The sequence below is a fragment of the Cyphomyrmex costatus genome, unplaced genomic scaffold (assembly GCF_001594065.2).
Source record: "Cyphomyrmex costatus isolate MS0001 unplaced genomic scaffold, Ccosl1.0 scaffold158, whole genome shotgun sequence".
NCBI lineage: Eukaryota > Metazoa > Arthropoda > Insecta > Hymenoptera > Formicidae > Cyphomyrmex > Cyphomyrmex costatus.
Genome location: NW_017275587.1, coordinates 108868 through 133469, shown reverse-complemented (window position 1 = coordinate 133469; position 24602 = coordinate 108868). Strand labels below are relative to the sequence as shown.

The window sequence follows — 24602 nt, the reverse complement described above, 5'->3', positions numbered from 1 at the left end:
CCAAATTTTAGAAAATTATCCGACTTTTAAAGTGTATTTTCATCCAAATACAACGGAATTTATTTATTGTTTTTCGTTTGTTTACAATAAATGTGTCATGTATTCGTGGTATTTACGGCACAGCACGTAGCAATTTACGCGACACTACGCTGGTTGGTGAATTTTTCGGTTGGCTTTCCGACTGCAAAAGCGCAAGAGGTTTGATTAAATCGAATTCGACAGAGCTGCAAGTCACGTGGAGAAAATTGAGAGGAACGGTGCCGATAGATAGCCGTCGTTAATCGATAGATAGCCGATTTCAACGCGATTTTTTTTTGCTGCTCGCTTCTCTGTAGAATTGGCGAGAGAAGAGATCTTATCGTTGTATCCCAGATGGAATTGCTGTCATCGGTTGCAGTTGAAAAGCTCAGTGACCGTTGGCGTGTTATCAGTGGTCATAACGATCGACAAAGATACGTTATTGTAGCTCTGAATTGTTAATATTTTAATCTTTCATCATGCTGTGAAATATTTGCAACAATGCAACATTGCGAATGCACCCGGGAATAGCAACTTTTTTGTTTTCTCCGATACGAGCGTAACATGCAATTTTCGAGTGATATTTGCAATCCAGTCCTCTTGTAATACGTTATAACATACCACAAACATTTTATACAGGGGGCATTCTAAAACTGATAATAAATATTTTAAAGTCAGATTCTTTATAAAGATATGACACGGTTAATAATACTGAATAGTAATATTGAATAACTAATTAGAAAGTAATACTGACAGTATGCATCAATATTTCAAATGTTTTCAAATTTATACGATCAATGTTATTGACAATATATTTCACTTTAGTTTTACGTATCTATTGCATAGTGACATACTACGACATGGATCCTAATAGAGCGATACAGACGTTGAAGAATCAAAATCCAGATCACTGTCAGTATTTTACGTCAATCCATCAATATTAACCACGCACGATCAATAATATCGTCAGTATTTGTTAATACTGATAGTTTATTGGTAGCGTAGAGTCACTTTAATATTTTTAGATAAAAAACTCTAATACGAAAATATATATATATCGAGGCTTTGATAGTTTTCAAATGAGAAGAGTTTAAAAATGATGACACCTAGAATTTCGCGAGCCAGAGATAACAAAATGATATAAAAGTGCTGAATTTTATTATTATCAAAGGCATGAATTTTGAGGAAACATCTTCACACTGACCATTTTGCAGAGCTGAGGAAAAATTGAAATAAATTCAGTAGAAATATTTATTTAAAGGATGCATTAAAAAAAAATACTATTTAAAATAAATATTTGACATAGTAAGTACGAAAAAAACAAAGTATTTAGTATTTTTATAAACGCATTCTTTAAATAAATATTCCTATTGAATCTATTTCAATTTTTTTCCTGCACTGGAAATATGTAGATATTTACTATTTTTTATTTCAATTATTTTTCTCAACACAGTCATTTTGCTATCTCTGGGTGCGTGAAACTCTAATCTATTATTCGTAATTTTTAAACTTCTCATTTAAAAGTATCATAGTCTTGGCATATATGATATTTTCGTATTAAACCTTTTGTTTTAAAATATTACAAAGATGTCATCATTACAATTTGTCTTTAAAATATTTATCGTCAGTTTTGGTACACCCAAAAGATACCGTATATTATGTAATACTGTAGAATAGGACCATACAGTTATACAGAATTAAGCTTGCTGCAACATTTGCAAGATTACTATATCATTTTTGGAACGTTGCAATGTTGCTGCAATATTGCAGAAATCTGTACTGTGTGGGTTTAAATTATATTATTATAGTATAATATAAAAGCGGTCGGGGCGGTCGTTTCTAACGTTATCTCCGTTTTGCTTTTCCGCCATCTCCGTTTGCTCTCGTTTTGCTTTCAATATTTCTCATATGTGGGCATAATGCATAAGCCATTGTTCCGTTATAAAGGGAGAAAGCGTGCCCTGCGGAAATTTGTGACGTAAATCTCTAGTATAAATCGCGATGCACTTCGTTTAACTCCCGGTATACTTTTGTTTGCCCGTTTATATGCAAGAATATCCTCATGGGTCTGGGTTTACCTCAGTGGCTGAAAAATGTCAACGGTGACGATGTAATGATTAAAGATATTGTAAATTGTTAAAGATATTGATTTTACGCGTTACATTGAATTGAAAGTGCAAACTAGACGCGACTAAAAGACACAAGGTAGAACAAATCTCCATCTTCTTGTTGATCCTTTTATCCTCGAATTTTGTAATCCATTGCTCTTCTTTCTTTCTTTCTTTCTTCTTCGTTGCATTCTGATTTTATCTATTGTGACTTCCGAATAATCGAGTTCTGTCTACTTCTGTCTCAATGTAATCTCGCAGCGATTTACTTGTAAGAGTTGTATTCTATGGCTTTGCGGATATTGTAAGTCGATCACGGATATTGTAAAACGATCACAAAAGACAGATATTGGGCGACTTAAGTCGGTCAGGCCTCAGGGTGTGTACTGTCAGAATAAATTTTATTTAAGTCACCCCACTCATTGCATTTGTCGACGTTGTGTAATTTTAGAATTTCTCCTTTGTTGAGAAGTAAAATCCCGTAGGATAGGAAGAAAAATAAAATATCGTCTTTTACTTCGAATAATAATAAAAGATCTAAGCCGGGATAGATTGAAAAAAAATCAGTATCTTATGCCGCCACAGATTGACATTAATATTTCCGAACGAATCAATATATGTAACTATCGAGAAAATATTGATGGATTCTATCTAGATTTTCTATCTCAATATCTCCTGAAAATTTGTTCTGAAATTTAAAATCGATATTCGAGTAAAATTACATCATTCTCAAAGCATCTATAAACGGTAATTTTTTTATCTCTTCCATTTCTCTTGCAATGTTAATGTCTAATTAACACTCGCGACGAAAGTCTTTAAAATGACCGATAATAATTAAATATGACGGCGTTTTTATCTTGAATCGACGAAAGAAACCAATTAATCTTTAGTCCATGCGACGAAATATGAATAATCACGCACATGTGACCGAGATACTCCCAGGCATAATGAATAATTTCGTTGAGGTTTCCGTCATTTGTACCACATGGTTTCTCTCTGAAGAAATATCTTTCCTCCTATCGGTAGGCTTGTATTACAGACATTTAGATAGTCCAATGTTCGCAATTGCGAGCACCTTTTTATAATCATTATGTATTAAATGCTCTTCTCTTCAATTTTCATTAAAATAAAATTTAAATGAATCTTACGTTTGAATTTTACCTTGTGCAATTATAGACGTAGTTATAAAACTTTACTATTAGTTCGCATTTTGGAAATTCAATTTGCGGAAACTTGTAATTTTTTAAATTACAGAAATCAGGGAAATATCAAGAAAATCGAGGGAATTTTAAAATAGTATTGAAGACATCAAAGAAATCAAGAAGTTATGGAATGGCATTTTAGGATGAGGAATCAACGGGCAACCTTGCGTTAATCCTCTTTTAACGTGTCGATAAGGATATTCATTTCATCATCAAATATGTAACACCACAATATAACGGCTTCAGAACGACGGAGAGACTCCCTTTGGATTCGCTTATTTGATCGGAAAAATGACGGCGAATCTACCGCCGTCGTATTGAAAGCATTGCGACGCATCGCCGATGGGAATATCGGTGAAGCGAAACACAATCAAATCGACGCGTGTCGCGTAAAAAACACCCATTGAGGGACTACTCTGTCGAGCTCGCGCTTCCCGATTTACGTGACCAGACGATGCAAGTCGTTCCCGCAGGAATTGCACGAGGAATATCGTAATTCGCGCCATTTTCCGGTTATCCTGTCACGTTTCCCGTGACAATCGCGAGGCAATTTTCGAATTCACGAGTTGTCGCCCTCGAATTCCCACGTGTAACACGCGGACTCTCGTAAACTCATTTTCTAAACGGAAAACCGTTTTTATAGATCTTATTTCAATCTCTGCATTAATCATGGTACAAATCACGCGTCCTCCTAAAAACTTTATATTTAATTTTATATTTAATTACTTATAATGTGAGCATTTTATTTCAATATAATTATTATTATATGTATAATTTATCTTCATTTTTATGAATTATTATTTTATTATTTTTTCTTTATTGTACTTCACGTTATTAATCCATTTGACGCAACGATATCGTCAACTCTCTCCACTAGAAGAAGAGCAATAGTTTTGTTCTATAGGAAGACAGATCGATTTTGTATATGCAGGAAAGAGGACGCAACTGTCGATACGCCATTGGTTATTGATTGGGGGTAATAGATTTTACTTTAGGATTCACTTGAGCTACTCCTCACAACAGAACGGAAGCAAACCATGGCGGTTAATGGATAACAGTTCTGATCCGAGACCAAACTTCAACGATCTATAGTTATCCGAATCTTAATCGTCGTTAGTGAGTTTACCTCCAAGAAATTCAGAAAATGTAAATTTTGGATTAATGTTATTAATGTTAATAGACTAAGTCCTGTGTTTCATTTGATTCAAGACGTACTATACGATTCTCAACAGATAAACTTGAAGATTCGTAAGAGAAAATTGTTCTTCGAAAAAAAATTATGAACAGCTTTCGATGCAGTTCGTGAAGATAAGTTACAAATTTATGTTGGACATACAGCGACGCGAAAAGACGAGGCGAAATGTAAATTGCGTCTGATGTATTTTCAGTGATGCATCAAACTTTTAAGAGTAGTCGTCGAAGGAACTCTTTGACAAATAAAGTGTAAAGTGTCGTTTTTCTTTCCTGGAAAACCGATAGTTGAGTCCCGAAGATATTTTCTACATTACGTGTGATGCAATGTAGAAATTTCGTTTTTTTTTGAAGATTAGTTGTCTAACAAAACAATTAGATTAAACACGGTCCAGTTTTCTTTTTCTGCAGAGAAAAAAATCTAAAATTTTTACAGTCTTTCATATATCCAACAATTTTGAATAATTTACACAATAAAAAAAAATATATAATATATTTGATTGTGTGTGTGTGTGTGTGTGTGTGTGTGTGTGTGTGTGTGTGTATACACAGAGAGAGAGAGAGAGAGAGAGCTACAAACGTAAAATATCATTTTCAAACTTGTTTAATTCATGGCTCCGTGAATACAAGTAGTAACATTAGAGAAACAACATTTTTGGTATATAAATATTCTCAAGTTAATTCTCTTAAAGTTGCAAAGTGGCCTAGTTTTGTAGTTACCATACGTCAGTTTAAAGTAAATACGACTTGGAATGTTCCTCGACAGCGGTATTCGCGCACATGTTCAATATTCTAAAACACCTCCGCGATATTTCCATACATCAAAGTCCTTGTTAGAGCACTCGCTGCATTTGACGGGCGAGACATTTCGATATATTTCTGTTCGAGCCCTACGGGGTGGCAAAGGGCCGCTAACGCGTTAACCACGTTGTTCGTGCCACCGGACCGTCGGATTTCGCAGCCTCACGAGCACCGCGAACGGTTGTATCTTCGCCAGTCGCGTTCTATTTTCCATCGGACAAAACCGATGATTTAACCGCGAAATACAGCGATTGTGTCCGAGACACATATGCGGCCTACGAAGGGAGAGAGACAATTTGTCGTTTGCATTGGATATGCGCGCTACTGTTCGCACAAAAGAGAGAGAAAACGCGGTCCGCAGTTTCGGGTTTGAAACTGTCGCGAACTTGTTCGCCTCATACCATTTTACGGCATGATACAGAAGCCGAATACCGACAGTCGAAACTTGTTGCGCGAAATTTTATTCTCCCGGTTAACAGTTTCTTTTTTTTCCCTTCATATCTCTCTTTCTCTCTTTCATTCTCACTATATATATATATATGTGTGTGTGTGTGTGTGTGTGTGTGTGTGTGTGTATAATGTGTGTACTTTTCTGTTTCTAAGAGCCTAAACGACATGTCGCCGGAGCAATTAAAAAATAAATTAGAAACAGTATTAGAAAATGAGAGTGAAAGACTTGGCAGGCCGGGAATATTACAATAAAATTCCATAGAATGAGAAATGTGTGAAAGAATATGTTCTATGAAAGAGTGAAGATGTATAACACCTTACTTTATGAAATAAAACAGTGTGAGAAACTTGAGCCGTTTACAATTTAATATTAAAAGGTACTATTTAAGAGAGAGGCTACTGGTGTGACCAAATTATCGACGTTATCATCGTATAAAAATCTTCGAATTGATTGAACAGATTTAAAATTAGACGTAAAATTAGGGGGTGGTTTAGTAGACTTTATACTATAATTGAAAAAAAAATTGAATAATTTTTAACTTTTTTCCGATTTTAATATAAAATTCACCACCTCCTAATTTTGCGTCTATTTTAATCCTCTGTGAAAGGATTTTTAATTCCGTTCAGTCAATTCGGAGATTTTTATACGACTGTAATTTCGATAATTTGATTACTATAGCACCTCCTTAATGTCACTTAAATTGTGTAAAAAATTTAAATTATTTGAAATCATTTTTATAAATTGTATTTTGAAATAGCTGAGAAAGCTAATATTATAGAGTCACATTCATTTATTCTCTTTCTCTCTGTTTCTCTCTTTCTTTCTCTCTCTCTCTCTCTCTCTCTCTCTCTCTCTCTTCGCCTGAGTTTGCCAGGTCTGACGCGTATTACTACTCCTACGCAGCGGACGCACGTCAATCGACAGCGCCGACGCATTTCCCTCACTCGCGCGTGCCTCCGTATGACGAACTTAGATTAATTTCCGATAGTATCATTGATTTGCATGACAAGAGTTTGACGAGGAATGTCACTATAATCAGCTTAAGATATCGCTTTAAGATCTTATCAGCGTGTTCTTTATTATCAGCAATAGAGTTTTCAAGAAATCTCATTATTAGCAAGAAGATTGAAAATTAGATTGTTCAGAAATTGCTAAGATAAAAAATGTATCGTATTTAACGCGTTAATGAAATTCGTTATGATGAAGACTCATTAAAAATTATTCAATTTTTTTTCAATTATAGTATAAAGTTCATTAAATTACCTCCTAATTTTGTGTCTATTTTTAAATCTGTTCAATTAATTCGAAGATTTTTATACGATGATAACGTCGATAATTTGGTCACACCAGCATCCTCTCTCTTAAATAATATATACTCTTTTAATATTAATTTCATATATTTTGAATGTGAATCGCACGTATGCGAAGAGATAGTTTATTTTTATAAGTTAATAATTATTGGAGAGATACGAAAAAAACTTGCAAAGATGACTATTAAAAACATAAATCTCAATATTTCTTATCAATACGTCATTAACTTTAATACTTTTAATAAAAATACACAAAAGATTATATAAAATAAATGAAAAAAACGAAGTATATTTATCATAATAGACCAATGTATCAGTAACAACGTATCAACCATTTTAATTAACAATTCCAATTAGCTAATTAAAAAAATGTAGATACTTATTATAATTCTTTAGTAAGAATCACATTGGCGTAGTATTAATTTAATTAATTCATAATTACAATGCGCTGTTAAATGTTGGATTTCACTTCAAACAGAACCTTCCACAAAGAGTGTATAAAATTCCACCACGTGTGTAAGTTAGACACACGATTACCAACGCGGTAGACGCCTTATCGTTTCCACTTCGAAAAGTAAAAATCTACATGGTATGTCTACATCGAATTCAGCTAATATTTGCTAGGTGCACCGGCTGCGATCGATGTAATTACGTATCCGGTACTCTCATTAAAAGCGTGATATTCGTCTAATTGCGGAATAAAAGGGAAAGAAAAAGATGAGCGCAGCAGAAAATGGTTGCCACTCCTACCTGCAGGTTCTTGAAATGATGAGAGCCGCATAGCGAGCTCAGGAATCTGCTCAGAGCGCATTTCCGCGTGTGCTGAGTGATCCCTACATTCGTTGCAGCTTCCGTCACAGACTCTCTTCCGGTTATCGGTGCTATGCCGATCTCCGAACCTCTAGCCATCTGCGAACAGACCGATGAAGTTCTTGATGAGGAATATCAAAATATTGAGTTGTAAAATGTGCTCATTCTTGAGACGTAGTTTTTACACGAAAAATTAATTTTATATTATATATATCTTTATAATTGTGTATAATAAATTAAAAAATATATTTACAATGTGTATATAAATTTACACTAAAAGTTATTATTTAGGCACTAAAGTTTAGATTGGACCGTTAAAACTTTAGTCATGTATTTGAGTTATGACAATTTTGATGATATTTTTGTAAGATCACCTTTTTTGTGTCGTTTTATATACTGTAACGTTAATTTACAAAATTAATTTATTTTTGATTAATATTGATAATTAATTTGATAATTAATGTTTACTTAACTCATTCATGATGATAATAATTTGAAAATTACGGTTTTTTAGTTGTGTTATTTTTTTGAAGTCAGAGAGTGATATCATGATCTTGTCAATTCTAAAAATTTCTTGAATGAATTATTGTTCATAATAAAACACAAATAATTCTCAAATCATGAATAATTAAAAGTAAACAGTATTTTTAGGAATTAAATTTTGAAGATAGAAAGATAGACATTTGAATGTTATTTTACAAGTACTATTTATGCGACGATGAATGTTACTCGCGAATTTTTATTTGCAAATATATCGAAAAACGAGTATATTTAAAGCTAATAAAAAATAATACAAATTTCATCGCGCTCAACATTATGTCATTTACGTTTCGGTTAATTTCGGGGTACCCGGTAGTATATCGCTACGTCACGATTCGTCGCGCAAACAGTACAGTGCACGGTGCATAAATGTGATTTAACGAAAGGCACACACTGTAGTCGACGGACGTGTTTGCTGGTGTTTATCCGTAATACGATAATCGCTGCCTACCCCAGCGCGATTGTTTGTACATACGTCGGCCGCGAGCAGTTTCCGTAGCAATAATTCCGCCCGTTTCGAGAGAGATCATGAAACATACGAAATACATACGAAACGTGCAGCCGTGTGAGCGGAAAATTATTACGATTTATTTATTCGCGCGCGCGTCCCGCTTTCTACGATATCGCGATTTTTTTCTGTCAGACTTCGTAATGTATTTATGAGAATTTCGCCGTTCATTTTCGATGGTTCGTCGCGCAAAATGGCAATTTTGATGAGGACAACTCGGTCAATTCGTAAATTACGACATGATGAATGACAAAAATTTCGTCCTCAAACTTGATAGCAACGCGAAATAGAAAAAAGAGGTCTATTCGCGTTACTCAAAATCATCAAAAATTTTTACATTATAAATGAGATAAACATATACACTGTAAAAAAATTCAATATTAATTTTAACTTAAAGACGTATTTAAAAAAATATTAATTAAAGGTTTTTGTTACGTCTGGGAAAGTCCATTATACGTCATTAAGTTAAAAATAACATTTTATTTTTTCACAGTGTATATTCGAGTGCTGAAGAGAAAGAAAGCGAAAATGCTATAAGTGCATAAAGTGCGCAAGCAACGTAAATAGACTAAAAAATCAAATAAGTTTCAAATATCGACGGAGAGTCGGACTTTATTGACAAAGTTCAATACCGGAATGCTGTGTAATGCACGAAGTCGCGCCTCCATCTTGAAAATTGAGCGAATGCATCAAAGAGAAACGGATCTGACAAAGTGGGTTTCGTCTTTCCGCACAGTTTCCCGTTTCCTCGTTTTGTTCAGTGATTCGTACACCTTCTGTTAGAGACTTGGTCGCGGTAATGGAGAAACGTGATGCGTGTGCACCACATGGGCGTGTATTACTCATATACGGTCACGTACGCGCAGTTGTTAATAGAATGTACTCTTTCTCGCAGATGTTCGACATTTTACCCGGTCATCCGATAACGACGCAACGTTCTCTAATGTCGAAAGTTACATTATTCATGGATAATAATAACTCGTCAGAGAATTTGCTGAAATACTAGAATTGTAACACAGCACTACTTCTTTAATTTAATTATCACTTAGTTAATTAAATTATTAATTACGAAAATTTGCGCAAATATTCTTTTCTTCAATTCAATTAATTTTATTTCAATTAATTGTTGAAATTAATAGTCATTCTGTATGAGTTTGGAAAAAAAAATCTACTATCTTGAAACAGAAATCTATTACATTTTTTTAATAGTATTATATAAATCTGCATATAACAAATAAAATTTAATAAATGTGGAAGGAGTACATTAACATGTGAATACATAAGCTCTCTAAGAGTGCGAGTAATCCATATTTATAACATTCACTTTAAAATTAAATTTGGAGTAAATTCGAGATTATATGAAAGGTTAATGATTCAGAATCTGTGCAGAGTAGTTACACACACACACACACACTTAACAACTAAAGCTGGAAACGTATGTAATATTAAACGATGAATATAGAACCGCTGAAAAAGCTGTACATTGATTGTTTGCGTTCAGCAGAGAAAAAGCAGCTTTGCAACTGTTGTAAATTTTTCAATATGACTGGTTTATACATTTGGATCTAATAAGGAATCGAAAACAAGAATTTTATAACAGTTGCTTTTATAAAAGCTGCTTTTCCTGTTGAACGCAGCCATTGATAGAGAATAAAAAATAATAGATTCTTTGCTTCTAAAACGTTTTGAGTAAACATTTTTTTTTTAATGACAAAATGACGTTTTTAGGAAGTTACTCGTAAATAATTGTCTATATTGGATATTAATATCATCTATTAATTATCATATCGCTCGCTAATTATAAATATTCGTTTGACATTATTCAATAATTAAAAAAGTTAATTAGTACTTTAAAACATTTGCTATTTAATGAATAATGTAAAGTGCATAAAATATTAATTAATTCCACCTACTCATTTATTTCTTACAAAATTCAAATAGTTTCCAAAAAAATATACATTAATTCTTGTCATACCAATTTAATAGTATAATAATTTATAATTTTATCTCAATCTATGTTAATTAATTATCTAACAATTAAATCATCTTAAATTATATCATTAAACAGAGTATAAAATAGGTTTTTTATCCTCTGACATTTCTGATGTTCAAAAATATTCTTCATTTTTATGCAATTATATTATTTTATAGTTACACTTAAAAACTAAAATTTATTCACTGGCTATAATTGGTGACATTTATCCCATGATGATGCATTTTATAAAACAGTAAGGTCCATATTCAGAACGCACTAGATCGATAAAAGCGCGCTTTGATCTCTGAAATTCTATAGTATACGTGACGTAAAATAAGCATGTTGGCGCGCTAACATCGTTGTTAGCGCGTTCTGAATACGGGCCTAAGACTCACCGTGATAATGGAGGGGCGCGGCGCGCCGGTGAAGTGTTCAATGACCTCCCAATTGGATTTCTTGATAGGCGGGGTGTGCGGTGTTTTCGGTGTATTAGGAGTGTGCGGTTGCGAGGACGGTGTAGAGGCTTTAGAACCGGATGTATTAAACAGTAACTCGACGCGAGGTTTACCGCCGTCATGACTACTGCTCACATGTTGCCTGAGGCTTGCCCATCTCCTGGTGGACCTGGGGGCTCCACTTATTCTGTGTCCGATTTCGCCCTGGCGGAATGAGGAAAGGTCACAATCATTCAATTGGCATGCACTTTCAATGATTAATTAATTATGATTAAGTTTAAATTTTCCTAAGAAATATTAATTCCCTTAGAAATATTAGAAATATGTGATTGCATTACATTTTTTATCCTCTTTTATTCGAAAACAACAAACAAGGAATTCTGAACTTATTTCGCTTATAATCAAAACATGATTTTTATAATATTTCATTGTCTTGAAAGAACAGTTTCTATTGTATGTATTGCTGCTAGAAAGTACTGATAACTTTTGAATTATTTTTATACAGCAGCTAAAACATAGACGTGTTCTATAAAAATAGATAAAAACGTAATGCGGATTTGTTAATTAGTTCGTTATAATAATGTAGTCTATAAATAACTCGCATATGAATCTATATATAAATAAAATTATCAACATTTTGGATTGACATTTATAACATTTTATTTAAAATCTGTCAACTACATTTATCATACTTGACTCAATATTTAATAAAAAATTTTATAAGCTTAAAAAGTTTAATGGAAAGCAGGTAGAAAAAATAATTATATATATATATATATATATATTCTCTGACACTATTTAACTTAGATATAATTTCTTTATTTTACCGGGAAAGGTATATTTTAAGACATTTTTAATATCGGATCAGGAGTGTTGTGTCACAGAGACGCTATTATTCCATGTCGCCTCAGGCGTTAAAAGTATCTACTTGGTTCTATTCAAAGCAAAGGTGAAACATCCCAAGTAACGTCAAAAGAAAGTCGACACCCGTTACGTAAATTTTCGTAACTTTGCGCGGAAATTGCAGTACGAAGAGAAACGTGAAGCCACGTTTTTGCGCTACAATGCATGAACTACGTCTAAATTCCCTCAAAATCTTCCTTCTTCGAACTTGAGCACGTCGCCCGTTTTGCCTTCATCCGAGATTACAAAAATAACTTTAAAACGTGTACTTAATATCACGATGTACCTACGATCGTCTTTCTGCATCCAGGATTACAAAAATATCTTGTAGATACAACATATTGTACAAGCTACTCAGAACGTAATAAATATCATAACATACCTACTGCGTAAGCATTAAAGAATGTTACAACGAGATACGTCCACTCTTGAAGCAAAGTTTTCGCGAAAAAGAGATGTCGAGGAAACTTGAAAGTTTCTTGAGAAAACTCGTGTTCTTAAAACGGAAACGCGACAGTACTGGACGGCGCGGCGGTACATTCCGGTTCTAAACCGGAAGGCCCGGAAGTGACGTTGTCGGCAAGTGACTTGTTACGTGGCAACGTAAACCGCACGTCAGCTGTCAGAAATTTCATTCTGGTTATCGTCCAAATGTACCCGCGTTTAACCCTGTCGTCGTGTCGTGTCGTGATCCGCCGTCGTGAAAACACGACGCGAGTCGTCGATGCGGAAAACGACGGGGGCAGTAAAAACTCGCAAAGCGGGACTCGTCGTTTTTTTTCAGGATCGATGAACGTGACCACTCCGAAATGGAGCTGCGGAAACGAGAACTGAAACTGCGGCCGCAGTAAACAAGCCGCATCGCTCTCGTTTCGCGTGCTTATCGTGCCTTTCTCTCGCGGAACGAAGCACTTCACCCCGTTTTCAATGCGGCCTCTCGATGCCACGTTTTGCACAACCATGCATGCACGTATATATATCTGTGCATACGACCGGGAACAAGAGCGTGCAAGAGAGTCCTCGTATGTCGTATGCAGTCACTATTGTGCGCAGTCTTGCGTAAATACGCATGATTGTCGCCTTATTACGCCGCGCGTAACGACCGAAAGTGGATTCGCGTTAAATTATCCGTGACACATTTAACACTAGTACGACAGAGAGGTGACTGTAAGCACTTCTAATTCAGTTAATATTCTATGTGCTAAACATTAAATTCGAATTTGATCGCTCCATTAAATTTTGAAGGCGTTATGAGTGTTAAGGCCTTTGCACGTAAAAAAGCGTTAATCGTAACCGTAATTTTAGTAGTTTTCAACACGTATAATGGAGCAATGCAAGTAAAATTCCGTAACCATAATTTTAAAGTTAGTCGTAAAAATTTCGTCATGTTGGAATTTTACATTTAACGCCTTAATGCCAATCAATAGGAAAGCTATCAGGTTATTTATACACTATTTTGGCATTGGCGGTCGCAATTTTTGTTTCTGATGTTTGGAAAAGAGATAATTCGGGTCAAACAACAAAAGGAAGGTTAAATTTACGGTTAACGCTTTTTCACGTGCAAAGGCCTTTAATCTTAATGAAACTTTATCATATACGTATAATGTATTGCAGGTTCTTAATATTTAAAGTTTGCACAATATAAATTATATCTCCATATGTATTTAATAATTAAATATAATTATGTTACACATTATAATGCAACTTTTATTAATCTGGAGAGAATTTAGTAATATATTTTAACTTTAATTAATAGTAATTTGAAATCCAAGAAATAAAAAAATATATATTAAACAATGCTAGAACAAATTCTTTCTTTTCTTTTTTCATCACAAATCAATTCTTTATCACATTCTTTATCAGTCAATTATCTTTATTGCATTGTAAGTTGTATTTTCCAGAATCCTGAAATATTGAAGCAAAAGGAAGGGAAAAAAATAGAAGAAAAGAATGAAATGAGGCTTAGGCTTTTCTTTTCGCAGAAAAACAAACTTAATACGATGCTGACGTCCTTTGCGAATCCTTTCATGTTGAGGGATTCGTGAGGGAATTTCGTTGAAGACATCCCCGTGTATGCTTTCTTTGGACCAGGATCGGATTAAGAACCAGTCGCGAGTAATGCTCCTTTTCTTATCTATTCATGTATTATACGCGCTTGAACATTCTGTAAAGATTTTTTCGAAGCTTTTTCAATGTCTAGCAAGAATTCAAACTCAATATCACATGTACCTTATACACATGTTAAAAGAAGTGACTTTGTAAATGAGTATGTTTCTTCATTGGAAATTTGATTACGATAAAATTAGGTCAGAGATCGAAATTTAATTATCCCTACGTTCAATTTTCAAGATATATACAAAATTAATTCAGAATATTTTTTCTTCAATTACTTCAAATTAAGATAAGTAAAAACTGTTTTAAAAAAGATATGTAATAGAACGATAATTGAAGAAATTCTTGACGTGGAAGCCATTTCGCTATTTTTGGGAAGGCGCTGCTTTGAAGTATGACTAAATCCGTCCCTCTTTTGAGAGTGAAATGTGAGATCTGACTTTCTTCAAGTCTATACATACGTGTCGCGACAATCCTGGTGCGCGTGTTCTCCATTCTTATTTCCACACAGTATACGCTGTGAACACGTTTGCAAACGGTCATGACTTCTCTCGATTTCACGCTCTTTCTCGTGTATCATCCGTGTATCATCTTTGTGTTCACCAGGCAATTTTCAGTGAACCTTCAATGGCGGAAACTTTCATCGTGTCGCTGCAGACTCATGCAATTTTCACGATAACGAGGTACAAGTCGGTGTAATGTGCTTCTTTTTAACAATGCTTCGGTATCGCGGAACGCGACATCTAGTTTACTTCGAATATGATAAATAACGGCTCTACATTTGTGCCGCGCCAAATTTCTAATTCAAAAATCCATGAACGTCATATTTTTTTATAGCATTAATAATCGTTACATGAATAAATTAAATGAGTAAGGAGAGAATAAAAAATTGTGTTGAGATTAGATTTTAGTGTGCCTAATAATATATATATATTTTATAAGTTCTTCAAATTATAAACTGAAACTGAAATAATATCACAATTAAATTAATCGTTAATTTAATAATGAAAGTTACGAAGAACTCTTATTGAGAAAATGTGTTTATAAATATCCTTTCTTTATACTTATTTAATTTCTGTAATATCTTTCAGATACTCTATATACTTTTTTTTATGTGATTAAAGTTCCTAAGAGTTATAAATATTTGTATTGGAGATAATCTCTCTCTCCGACTTTTTTTTTTCTCCGATCTTTTTCCAAGTTCAAATGAATAAAAGAAGTACTTCTTCGATAAAATACACGTTCCATAATTTTTCTCACCGTGTAAGCTCATCGATATTTTATATGTGCTCTTTGATATCGCGTGTTGTGAAAATCGTTCTATTATAACTGACGGTATTCCCAGGGCACAGAGAATCCGATATCGTTCTACTTTTTTCGTAAGGCGAACGAATGTCGGAGCGTACACTGACACGTATCACTAGTGTCGCTGATCTTTGTGCAAAGTATTGTTCCGGCGCATTTTATTAACGAATCTCAATAATGTTCGACTGCGCATTAATTTTGCGTCGCTGTACTACATACACTCTAAATTTTTTGAAATAAAGTCTCACTGCAAGAGAATGAAAATACAGCCATATTTTTTTAAGTGAAAAAATTTCACCCCAGAAGAGTGAAAATTGGCACTCTTTTTTTTTTCAAGAATTAAAATATTTTTACTCTGTTTCAAAAATTGCTATATTTTTACTGTTTTGGTGATTTTACTCTGAAAAATTCAGAACGTATTGATTTAACCAACACATTAGTGAATCTTCTATTTAAATGCATTTGGTAATTAAATTTTCTTTTCTGGGTTTATATATATCGTAAATGTGAATGTACGGTGTGAAATTATACGTTTAGTTTTAATGAAATTACCAAAATGAAATCTCAGAAATGTAGTTACGAGGAAGAAGAGATGTAACATCTCCTATATTAATCCTTTTAATCTTGATTTCTGTGAACAAAACAATTAAGCGACAGAACACTGAAACTAAAAAAATGGAATACATTTTTTTCTAAATTACTCGCGTAATTCCCCTCGTAATTGTATCGAATACATGTTTTTTCTATCCATACTTGCTCTCTGATTGACGAAAAGGGTAGCGTAATTACACTTCCATAAAGGCAAGTGATTATTCTAGATTGTACTTTATTCCGTATTTTCCCATCAATGAAGTTTAATTATGTTGAGTACATCGAAAAGCATTAATTTTGCTTATTGAATATAAAAATTGCATTTGACGTCATCGCGCGTATCAATATCGCAACCGACGCGGTATTAATTATATAGCAAATTATCCATGTCATATAAAAGATATTTAATACACAAAGTACAAGGAAAATTGAATAAAAAAATGAGATTCAATTGAGAGATTTTAGCGGTCAGATGAATAATGTAAAAAGTTTTCCGTTTCAATTCGTATTTACATTTATTAAATATATTCATCTTGAATAATATATCTGCAAAATATCTTCACATTTTACATTGCTTTTCTAAGAATGATTTAACCAATCAAATTCGCGTTAGAATTGCTTCCCTCGTAAAGAAGGTCGATGGTTCATAATCGATTATTACGTACGAAGCCGCTTGTCCGCACCGTTCGTTCGTGAAAAATTGTCGGTGAAAATTGTCAACGAGTACTGGTTTTAAATTATTCAACAACAACTTTTCCGTGGACACTTCGTGCTGATTAGTTAGGGAAACTCGTACACACGAGGATCCAAGAAATGTGACAGGCCCCACGAGCGCGCTTGCTATATTTCATTGCATATTACCGGAGCCGTGTGCTCCGTGTTTCTTGACGTGTCCAATTCGAAGCGTTTCTTTTCCTCTATTCTAATTCTCTAATGACGTACGTGCGCTTTTTTTACACCTTTCACCAACTCGAACCTCATTTGTAACGGTCAAGTATTGAACTAAATAAAAAAGGTACTTCACAGCGAATATCACTTTATCTTTTTTTTTTTGTTAAGTCAACAAGATAAGATCGAATGCTTCTATAAAAAAAGTTACGTTCTAATTATTTTAATAATTTTAGAACCATATTTTGGTATCAATAAATGTGATAGTTATAAGAATTTATGAAACTTAAAAATAAATTTTTTTAGTATGATTAGAGTTCTGTTATGCATTCGTATAATTACGTATTGCAACTATGCAAATTATAATACTTTCTTATATTTGATGTTTCTAAATTTCAAATTTTAGTCAATGAGTAGCTTCATTTGCGTTGTTACTACGTTGCATCCTGAATTCGCTAGGAAAATATTACAGCGATAATGCTAGCGAACGTAGCACGCATATTCATGTGTGGTTAGGAAACGGAATAGGTAATGATATATGTTTATAAAGTATAAACATATATAAATTATAATTATTTACAGAAAAAGATTATAATTATACAGATTATGTATCTAATTAAATAATTCTATAAGAGATTCATTAAATTGACAAATGTTAGAAACACTTGACGCTAAAAAAAACGGTTTTAAACAATACAAAAGGCTTGCCAATTTCGATCGACGAATGGAACAAGCACGTAATAACATTTTATCATAAAAAAATGCGAGAACAACAGATTGCGTAACTATACTCTTGCGATAATTAACTTTGTAATATTTTTAATTGTAACAGTTTTTACTGATGATGGTCTAAAATAGACCGAAACGTCTAGACATATTCAACGTAAATTTTGAATAAAATACATTCGCTCATTATAACTAACGCTGTATGCTCTTTGTTTTGATGTTAAATAATTCTAATTATCTACTAAAGTCAAAAACATTTTTTAAATAATACATGATTTTTATTAACGAAAAATATGTATACAGAAATATATGAATATATATGTGTACATTTTTGAAATGTGTAGCTAACGAAAAATGTTTCTAGAAACTATTCGCTTAGAACATCTGAAATTGCATAAATCGCGAGTATATACGTTATTCAAACCAAAACGTTGGACAAAATAGCGAAGGAAATAGATCGGCCTTGTCTTATCCACATTATTTGTACTGGTGAAGCACGCGTTTGTCATTCCGCCAATAAATGACCCGACCCCTATATATGATCGGAGAATACATAAAATTACAAAGAGCCCTATTCTGTAAAACTATATGTCGTATCTCGATATCCGAAAAAAAAAAAACGTTACGGAAGCAATGGGAAAAGTATAATTTATTTATTATTATGTCTGCAAAGTATCATTTAATGTCGACTGCTTCATCAGCGCGCGATGGGGTGCATATACCATAAATATTAAATTTAATTATTTACATTTTCCTAGTAACAATAAGATAATTAAATATAACGAGCGTCTCAAAATAACATAAATGCTATTTGTGCAATGTGTTACTTTACTTGTACAAAGGATAATTAAACCATGTTTCTCGCTTGTTATCTTTACATTCTAAAGTTTCTTCTTTAATTTCCTCCTGATCATTTTATTACGTTCTAGATCGCTTCTATTAATCTCTAAATGTAATTTTCATTTTTCACAATATTAATTCTTTGCACTATCTATTTAGTTTATAATTTATTTTATATATACGCGTTGCTTATTTGTTAATTTAATTGATCGCATATTACAATTCTTTATATGTATATGATGCTTTACATTTATTTTACGTATAGCTATATTTCAAATCGATCGCGTTTATTATTGTTCGCTGCATCGATCCATTAATGAGTTACGAAACATAATAGATTTTTCTCCTCATCCGCAAATGGGATCGTGGCGCTAAATGGGATTGCGCGGCGTGAAATGCATTTAAGGGGAGCTCTCGCTCGAACAAGTACACGTGCCTCGTATGCCCCGCATTGTACGCATTGTGCGCGCGACAGTTTAGTTACACATAGCGGTGGATTACACACACGCGTACATTCGGAGCAAAATTCGCTCTATTCTGAACTGCATCCTCCAACTAGAAAATATTATAAGCTCGTATGGGTATTAAGATATCATGAACATTCCTCAGCCGCATTATAACCGCGTGGACGTATTAAATCGCGAATGCAATATGGGAGACGGACCTATAAAGAGCTTTCGCTCATTAAAACGATAACGCCGTCTCGTTGCGAGAACAGCACGCGATTATTGGGAAAGTGATTCGCGTTTGTAAGTGGTCCGTAAACGTCGTTTAAACGGCCCGTTTAGTCAGTCGTTGATTTAATCGGTCTATCAAGGTCCATTTTTGGCGCATTATATTTCCGACGGCAGGATTAATATTTAACACCGCTGTATATCGTCGCTTTCCGTTTGAATTCTCAACATAATTGTTAGACCACTTTATCTTACGTCTCTTATTAAAATATACTGGATGACAGTAGGGAAGTTGTTGAAATTAAATAGCTATTATTTACTCTCTTTAACTTTTACAGTAAATCTCCTTCTGAAGAGTGAAATTTCACTCTTAAAGATTGAAAATTGAGCCAAGCATTTTCAAGACTCAATTTTCACTTTTTAGAGTGAGATTTCACTCTAAACAATTTAAAGAGTAATAAACAGAATGAAAAAAATTACAGCTATGTATACATTTACAGCTTTGTAGAAATAAACATACAGAAAAGTCCAACATTTATTTAATTGGTTACGTGATTATATTAGATTCAATATCTTTAAAATGTCGTGATATAGCCTATGTTAATTACATGAAAGAAATTTTCCTGCAATTCTTTGAAGGTACAATTATTAATATTAAAAAATATATGTTACACTCTCTCTGTCTGTAAACTAAACCTTTTTTGATACAAGCAAAATGTCACTCACAAATTTCACTCTTGTTCAAAGTTTAGTCTTTATTGAAGGTTTCAACATTGTAATTAAAAAAAACTATTTAGTGTAATGTAATAAAGATGTTATAAAATAATCCTGAAATTTTTCACATTTTTTGAGACCTTATAATAGTATAAAAATGTTATTGGTTTGAACAAGGCAGACTCACACAGATTGCAGATAATGGGAGTAATATGATTGCAAACAGAGGATTAATAATTTTCACACGTCACGGTTGCTGTGTCAATTTAAGGTACTTTCCATCAAGGGATGATACAATTTAATATAGTCAATCATTATGATTGACCTCGTTGTTTGCCAATATTAAACAAAGATTAAATGATTTGCTGTGTTATATTATGTCACTTGTATCTCCTGTTGGAGGGTAGCCACAGATCATCACGGTCATCATTTCGAAAACATATTGTTGAGTCATGTTACCACTCGAATTGTTAACTCTCATATTTATAACATTAATTTTTCCAAGTTTACATATTGTTTTTGCAGTGCTAATAAAAATAACAAGTTTTTCCTACAGTATCATATTCAATTTATTTCATTCTGTCTGCTCGTTATAAAATAACAATTAGACTGTGTTTCAAAATTCACTACCAGTACTGAAAATTTATATGTATGTTACGTGACTATAGATTTTCAACACTGGTAAATTTTGAACGTGTAGCTTCAGTTTCGGTAACTTCTCGATTATCAGCCTGTACAAACTTTGGGTTCCAATAGCGCATTTAGCCAAGTAATGCGCACCAGTTAAAACTTGTTGCACGTTAATTTATTCGGTCGTAAAAGCATAAGTGTCTTGATTGATGAAATGCCCAGCGTGTATCCTCTTTATCAGACAATGCGATAAGTTATGCCGAGTGCACATATATTTTGCTGATCCAACTGCTTATGTATGATAATACAGTATTACTATGCATACGCTTTATGTCAATTTGCGTATGACAGCCTTTAATGTGTATCGGTGCGCACTGTTGCATTCGAATTCGCTATAGCAAGCAATCTGTTCTGCCGTGCATTTCATTTGATCTGTCAAACCATGAACACGTGAAATGAGCTTTTTTACGGTATTTTATTCTCTTTGACAAAGAATTAAAGGATTCCGCAGCTTGCAATTTAGTATGACGATTGCAGGGATGCCATAAAACTGAAAATCAAGGAAATCAAGAAATTGTCAGAGAAATTGGAAACGATCAAAGAAATTCTGGAAAAGTCAGGCAATTTTGCAAAACTATTTGGAAAATTAAAATTCTTAGATTTAAAGAAATGTAATGTACGTACATTACACAGTTTTTTTGGAATATTATTAACTTTTAACAATTAAAAATGCCAACAGTGTCGGTAACATTGATAGTAATTTATATTGCTATTGTATGTTAAATTGATCTCTCAACAAAATATGTATTTACTTGTTTCCAGATCAAGACAAGAATACATAAAATTTTGAAATATTATTGAAAGTCGAGGAAAATTATGAAATTTTGTCTGGAAATCAGGGAAGTCATAGAATTTTAAGCTGAAGAATTTACGACAATCCTGGGATGCGTTCCAAAACTCGACTCTGCCAACTCTGAGTATCTTTCATCTTTGTTGTTCGCCAAATGTTGAACAAAGATAAAAGATACTTGGAGTTGACAGAGTCGAATTTCGGAACGCAACCCTGAATTGTAACGATTAGCGTTAAATCTATACAGCGTCAAACTGACACTTATGGTGTCAAATGTAACCATTATTGTTTTAGTATACAATAACGATATGTTGAGTAGAAGCAGTGGCGATTTAAATTAGGTTAAATTTGACACTATGAATTTAATAGTGTATGATTTTGGATTAAAATCGCTCTTAATTAATTAAGTTTGTCGATCATAAGTTGTAGCTTATCAAAATATTAAAATATTGCGAAGTTTCTTTACGATGGAGAATTGCTGTCGGCACGGATCGCTTCAGGCACTTCGAAATACTGCGAGACGAAAATTAACAAGATGACGCCTCTTGAAATGTGGATGCCACTTAGTGTGTGTACGCAGCGATAAAATTGACTGAACGCTCCGTGCTCTAATGGGTGTTCGTTGTCTCCTGACGAAACTGGATCTAATTCTAAACACTTGAGGAATTTAGTTGGTACCGTTTGCTTCCGTTCTCCATCGACGTGTTCCTAACATATGCGTGCAATGTGTGTTCCGCGAAGGGTTGATAACACACCACCTGGCACGTTGTTATACCACCAAATATATCACTGTAGCTCGTAATGAGAGAGTTATGTCAGGGAGAGATCGATAATCGCCGTCGTTTTATATGGTCGTGGAGAAATTTCGTGACTTTGATGGAGATCGCTTTAGAATGAAATTTCGCTTCGATAATGACGCTTTCGAAACAACAATTGAAAATATCGCTGCAACGTGCACAATCTAATTTCGATTTGATAGCAAAATAATGCTTCTTCAATTGAAATGAACATATACTACATATATCTCTTCTTCGCTTAGTGAACTAACGAAATATCGGATTTCCAATTCTGTATAGAGATCTGTATCTGGTTGTCATTGCTATATACCTCATTTTAAGGTAGGCCATTAGGTATGTAGTTTCTGCAAAAAAATTACTGGAATTGGAAATTTATGCTTTTCAGATAAAAACGACTATCCCATATACATATGAAACAATTCAATAAGGGGTCATTATTTATATTTAACAATATAACTTTATAATTTAAATGAATTAAAATTTTCTCATTTTATATTAATTGTTTTTTAAAAGCACGTCTACTTTTTATTTAAATAATTTTTAATGCTGGTCCTAAATTGTCGGAAAATGTTTATATCACACTCAAACACAACATAGAGAAGTCTGTAACTTTTCATAATTTTTTCATTTCGTAAAAAAAATATAATACATCCTTAATGCGAAAGTATATTTATTATGCTACATCATCGTGTATGAAATAATTTTCCGCTTCTGAATAACTATATATGTCTGCCGGCATTAATATCGATTTGTAAAATAATAACAATATAAATTTTATTATAAATGTGCATACGTACAATGATTAAATTATACGTTTATGTCAATTCATAATTATCGATGCTGGAAGATATGTAACGTAACACAATTACGCAATTACGTCGAAATAATGTATACAGATGCATTCGTTTAATTTACCTTTTCGTAACTACGATATTTCGTGACGATATGTAAAAATATAATTTTTGTACCTATGCCTGAGCAACGTACGATATCGCGAGGCAACGTTCAGTCTTACCGAGAAACCCGTTTATGAATAATGTATGCAAGGGCATGCATCCCTTGCATGTAACTCGCAGTCTTTTCTTTTCTCTTTTATACGTAATCGCCAGCATATGGCGGCATGACATGCAGTCAAGTAGAAAGCAACTATAACTGAAGTACAAAGAGTTAGTGGTTTAATAATTTTTCCAGAAATTACAAACTTTCAGAAATTGCAAATTCCAAAAACTGGGCCAATTATACCTAACGCGTTTAATTACTGACGTATTTAATTATACGAAATGTGAAAGGGGAAAATATCTTGTTAATAAATTTCGTTAACAGTATGATTTTCTCGTGGCAATTTAATTTTGACGTCGCTGACATTTTGAACGACGAAATGCTGAAGGCATACGAGATATCGACATGTGTTTTCGATTTAATACATTAATTTCTCTGGTAAACGCTTCGTTTACGAGTCCACTCGCATTCTAAAAAAAAAACCTGTGAAAATTTTCGACGGGATGGTTACCTCATGAGTTCTACGGCTACCACGAAGACTGAGCCTGTGGCTCCACTCTCGCTTCGGGAAATCCATGCCGTAATTCTCCGTGTCCACCGGTCTTTTGCTTCCAGACACTGGGGAGCCCTCCGGGGCAACGAGATGTGTCGCTGTCCCTTACTTCATGTTTCTCCTGCACAAAAAAAATTTCGCTACATCAAAATTCTCTTCCTATTTTTGCCATCGCTTTTTACGTCTGCTTCGATCGTGCTCCAAATTAATTAATACTCGATGCGCAACTTAACGTTTGAAGTAACGTCGTTAATAATTTGTGTACCGCTGCGAAGAGCTTTTAGATAGTGCGTCCTGTTAAGCTTTACGCTGTGTGCAATGTTGCAACGATGCGATATATATTCGCACGAGAATCTATGCACTTTATAACATATTCTTTATTAATAATGAAATGAAAAAGTGATGGAGGTATCTAATTCTAAGATGATAAAATGAGTCTTCAGGCAAACTTGTGCGAATACGAAATACAATACGGAATGCTAGGTTATTTTCATTAAGTCTTTAGTACTTGCAACAAGCACTAGGTAACAATATACTACTTTCTAACACTTCTACGCGAGTTACCTTCATATAACATTTGTTAGTCAGTCTCCTCTCATCCATCTTTAACAGTAGATATTATGATGCTAATATTGTTTCGAAGAATAACTA

The 24602-nt window shown here is 33.6% G+C and overlaps 1 protein-coding gene across 1 annotated transcript in view; it reads right to left on the bottom strand.

Annotated features, from left to right (window-relative positions):
- The window catches only part of LOC108771395 (adenylate cyclase type 6), a 91693-nt gene extending 67718 nt beyond the window's left edge, over positions 1 to 23975 (bottom strand). Inside the window, exons 1-3 of the mRNA XM_018536668.1 lie at positions 23910 to 23975; positions 11310 to 11573; positions 7832 to 7990 (exon numbers count right to left, since the gene is read on the bottom strand). Of these exons, the coding sequence (XP_018392170.1) occupies positions 7832 to 7990; positions 11310 to 11573; positions 23910 to 23975 (489 nt within the window). The remainder of the gene's footprint in view (positions 1 to 7831; positions 7991 to 11309; positions 11574 to 23909) is intronic.
- Between the last annotated feature and the right edge of the window lie 627 nt (positions 23976 to 24602).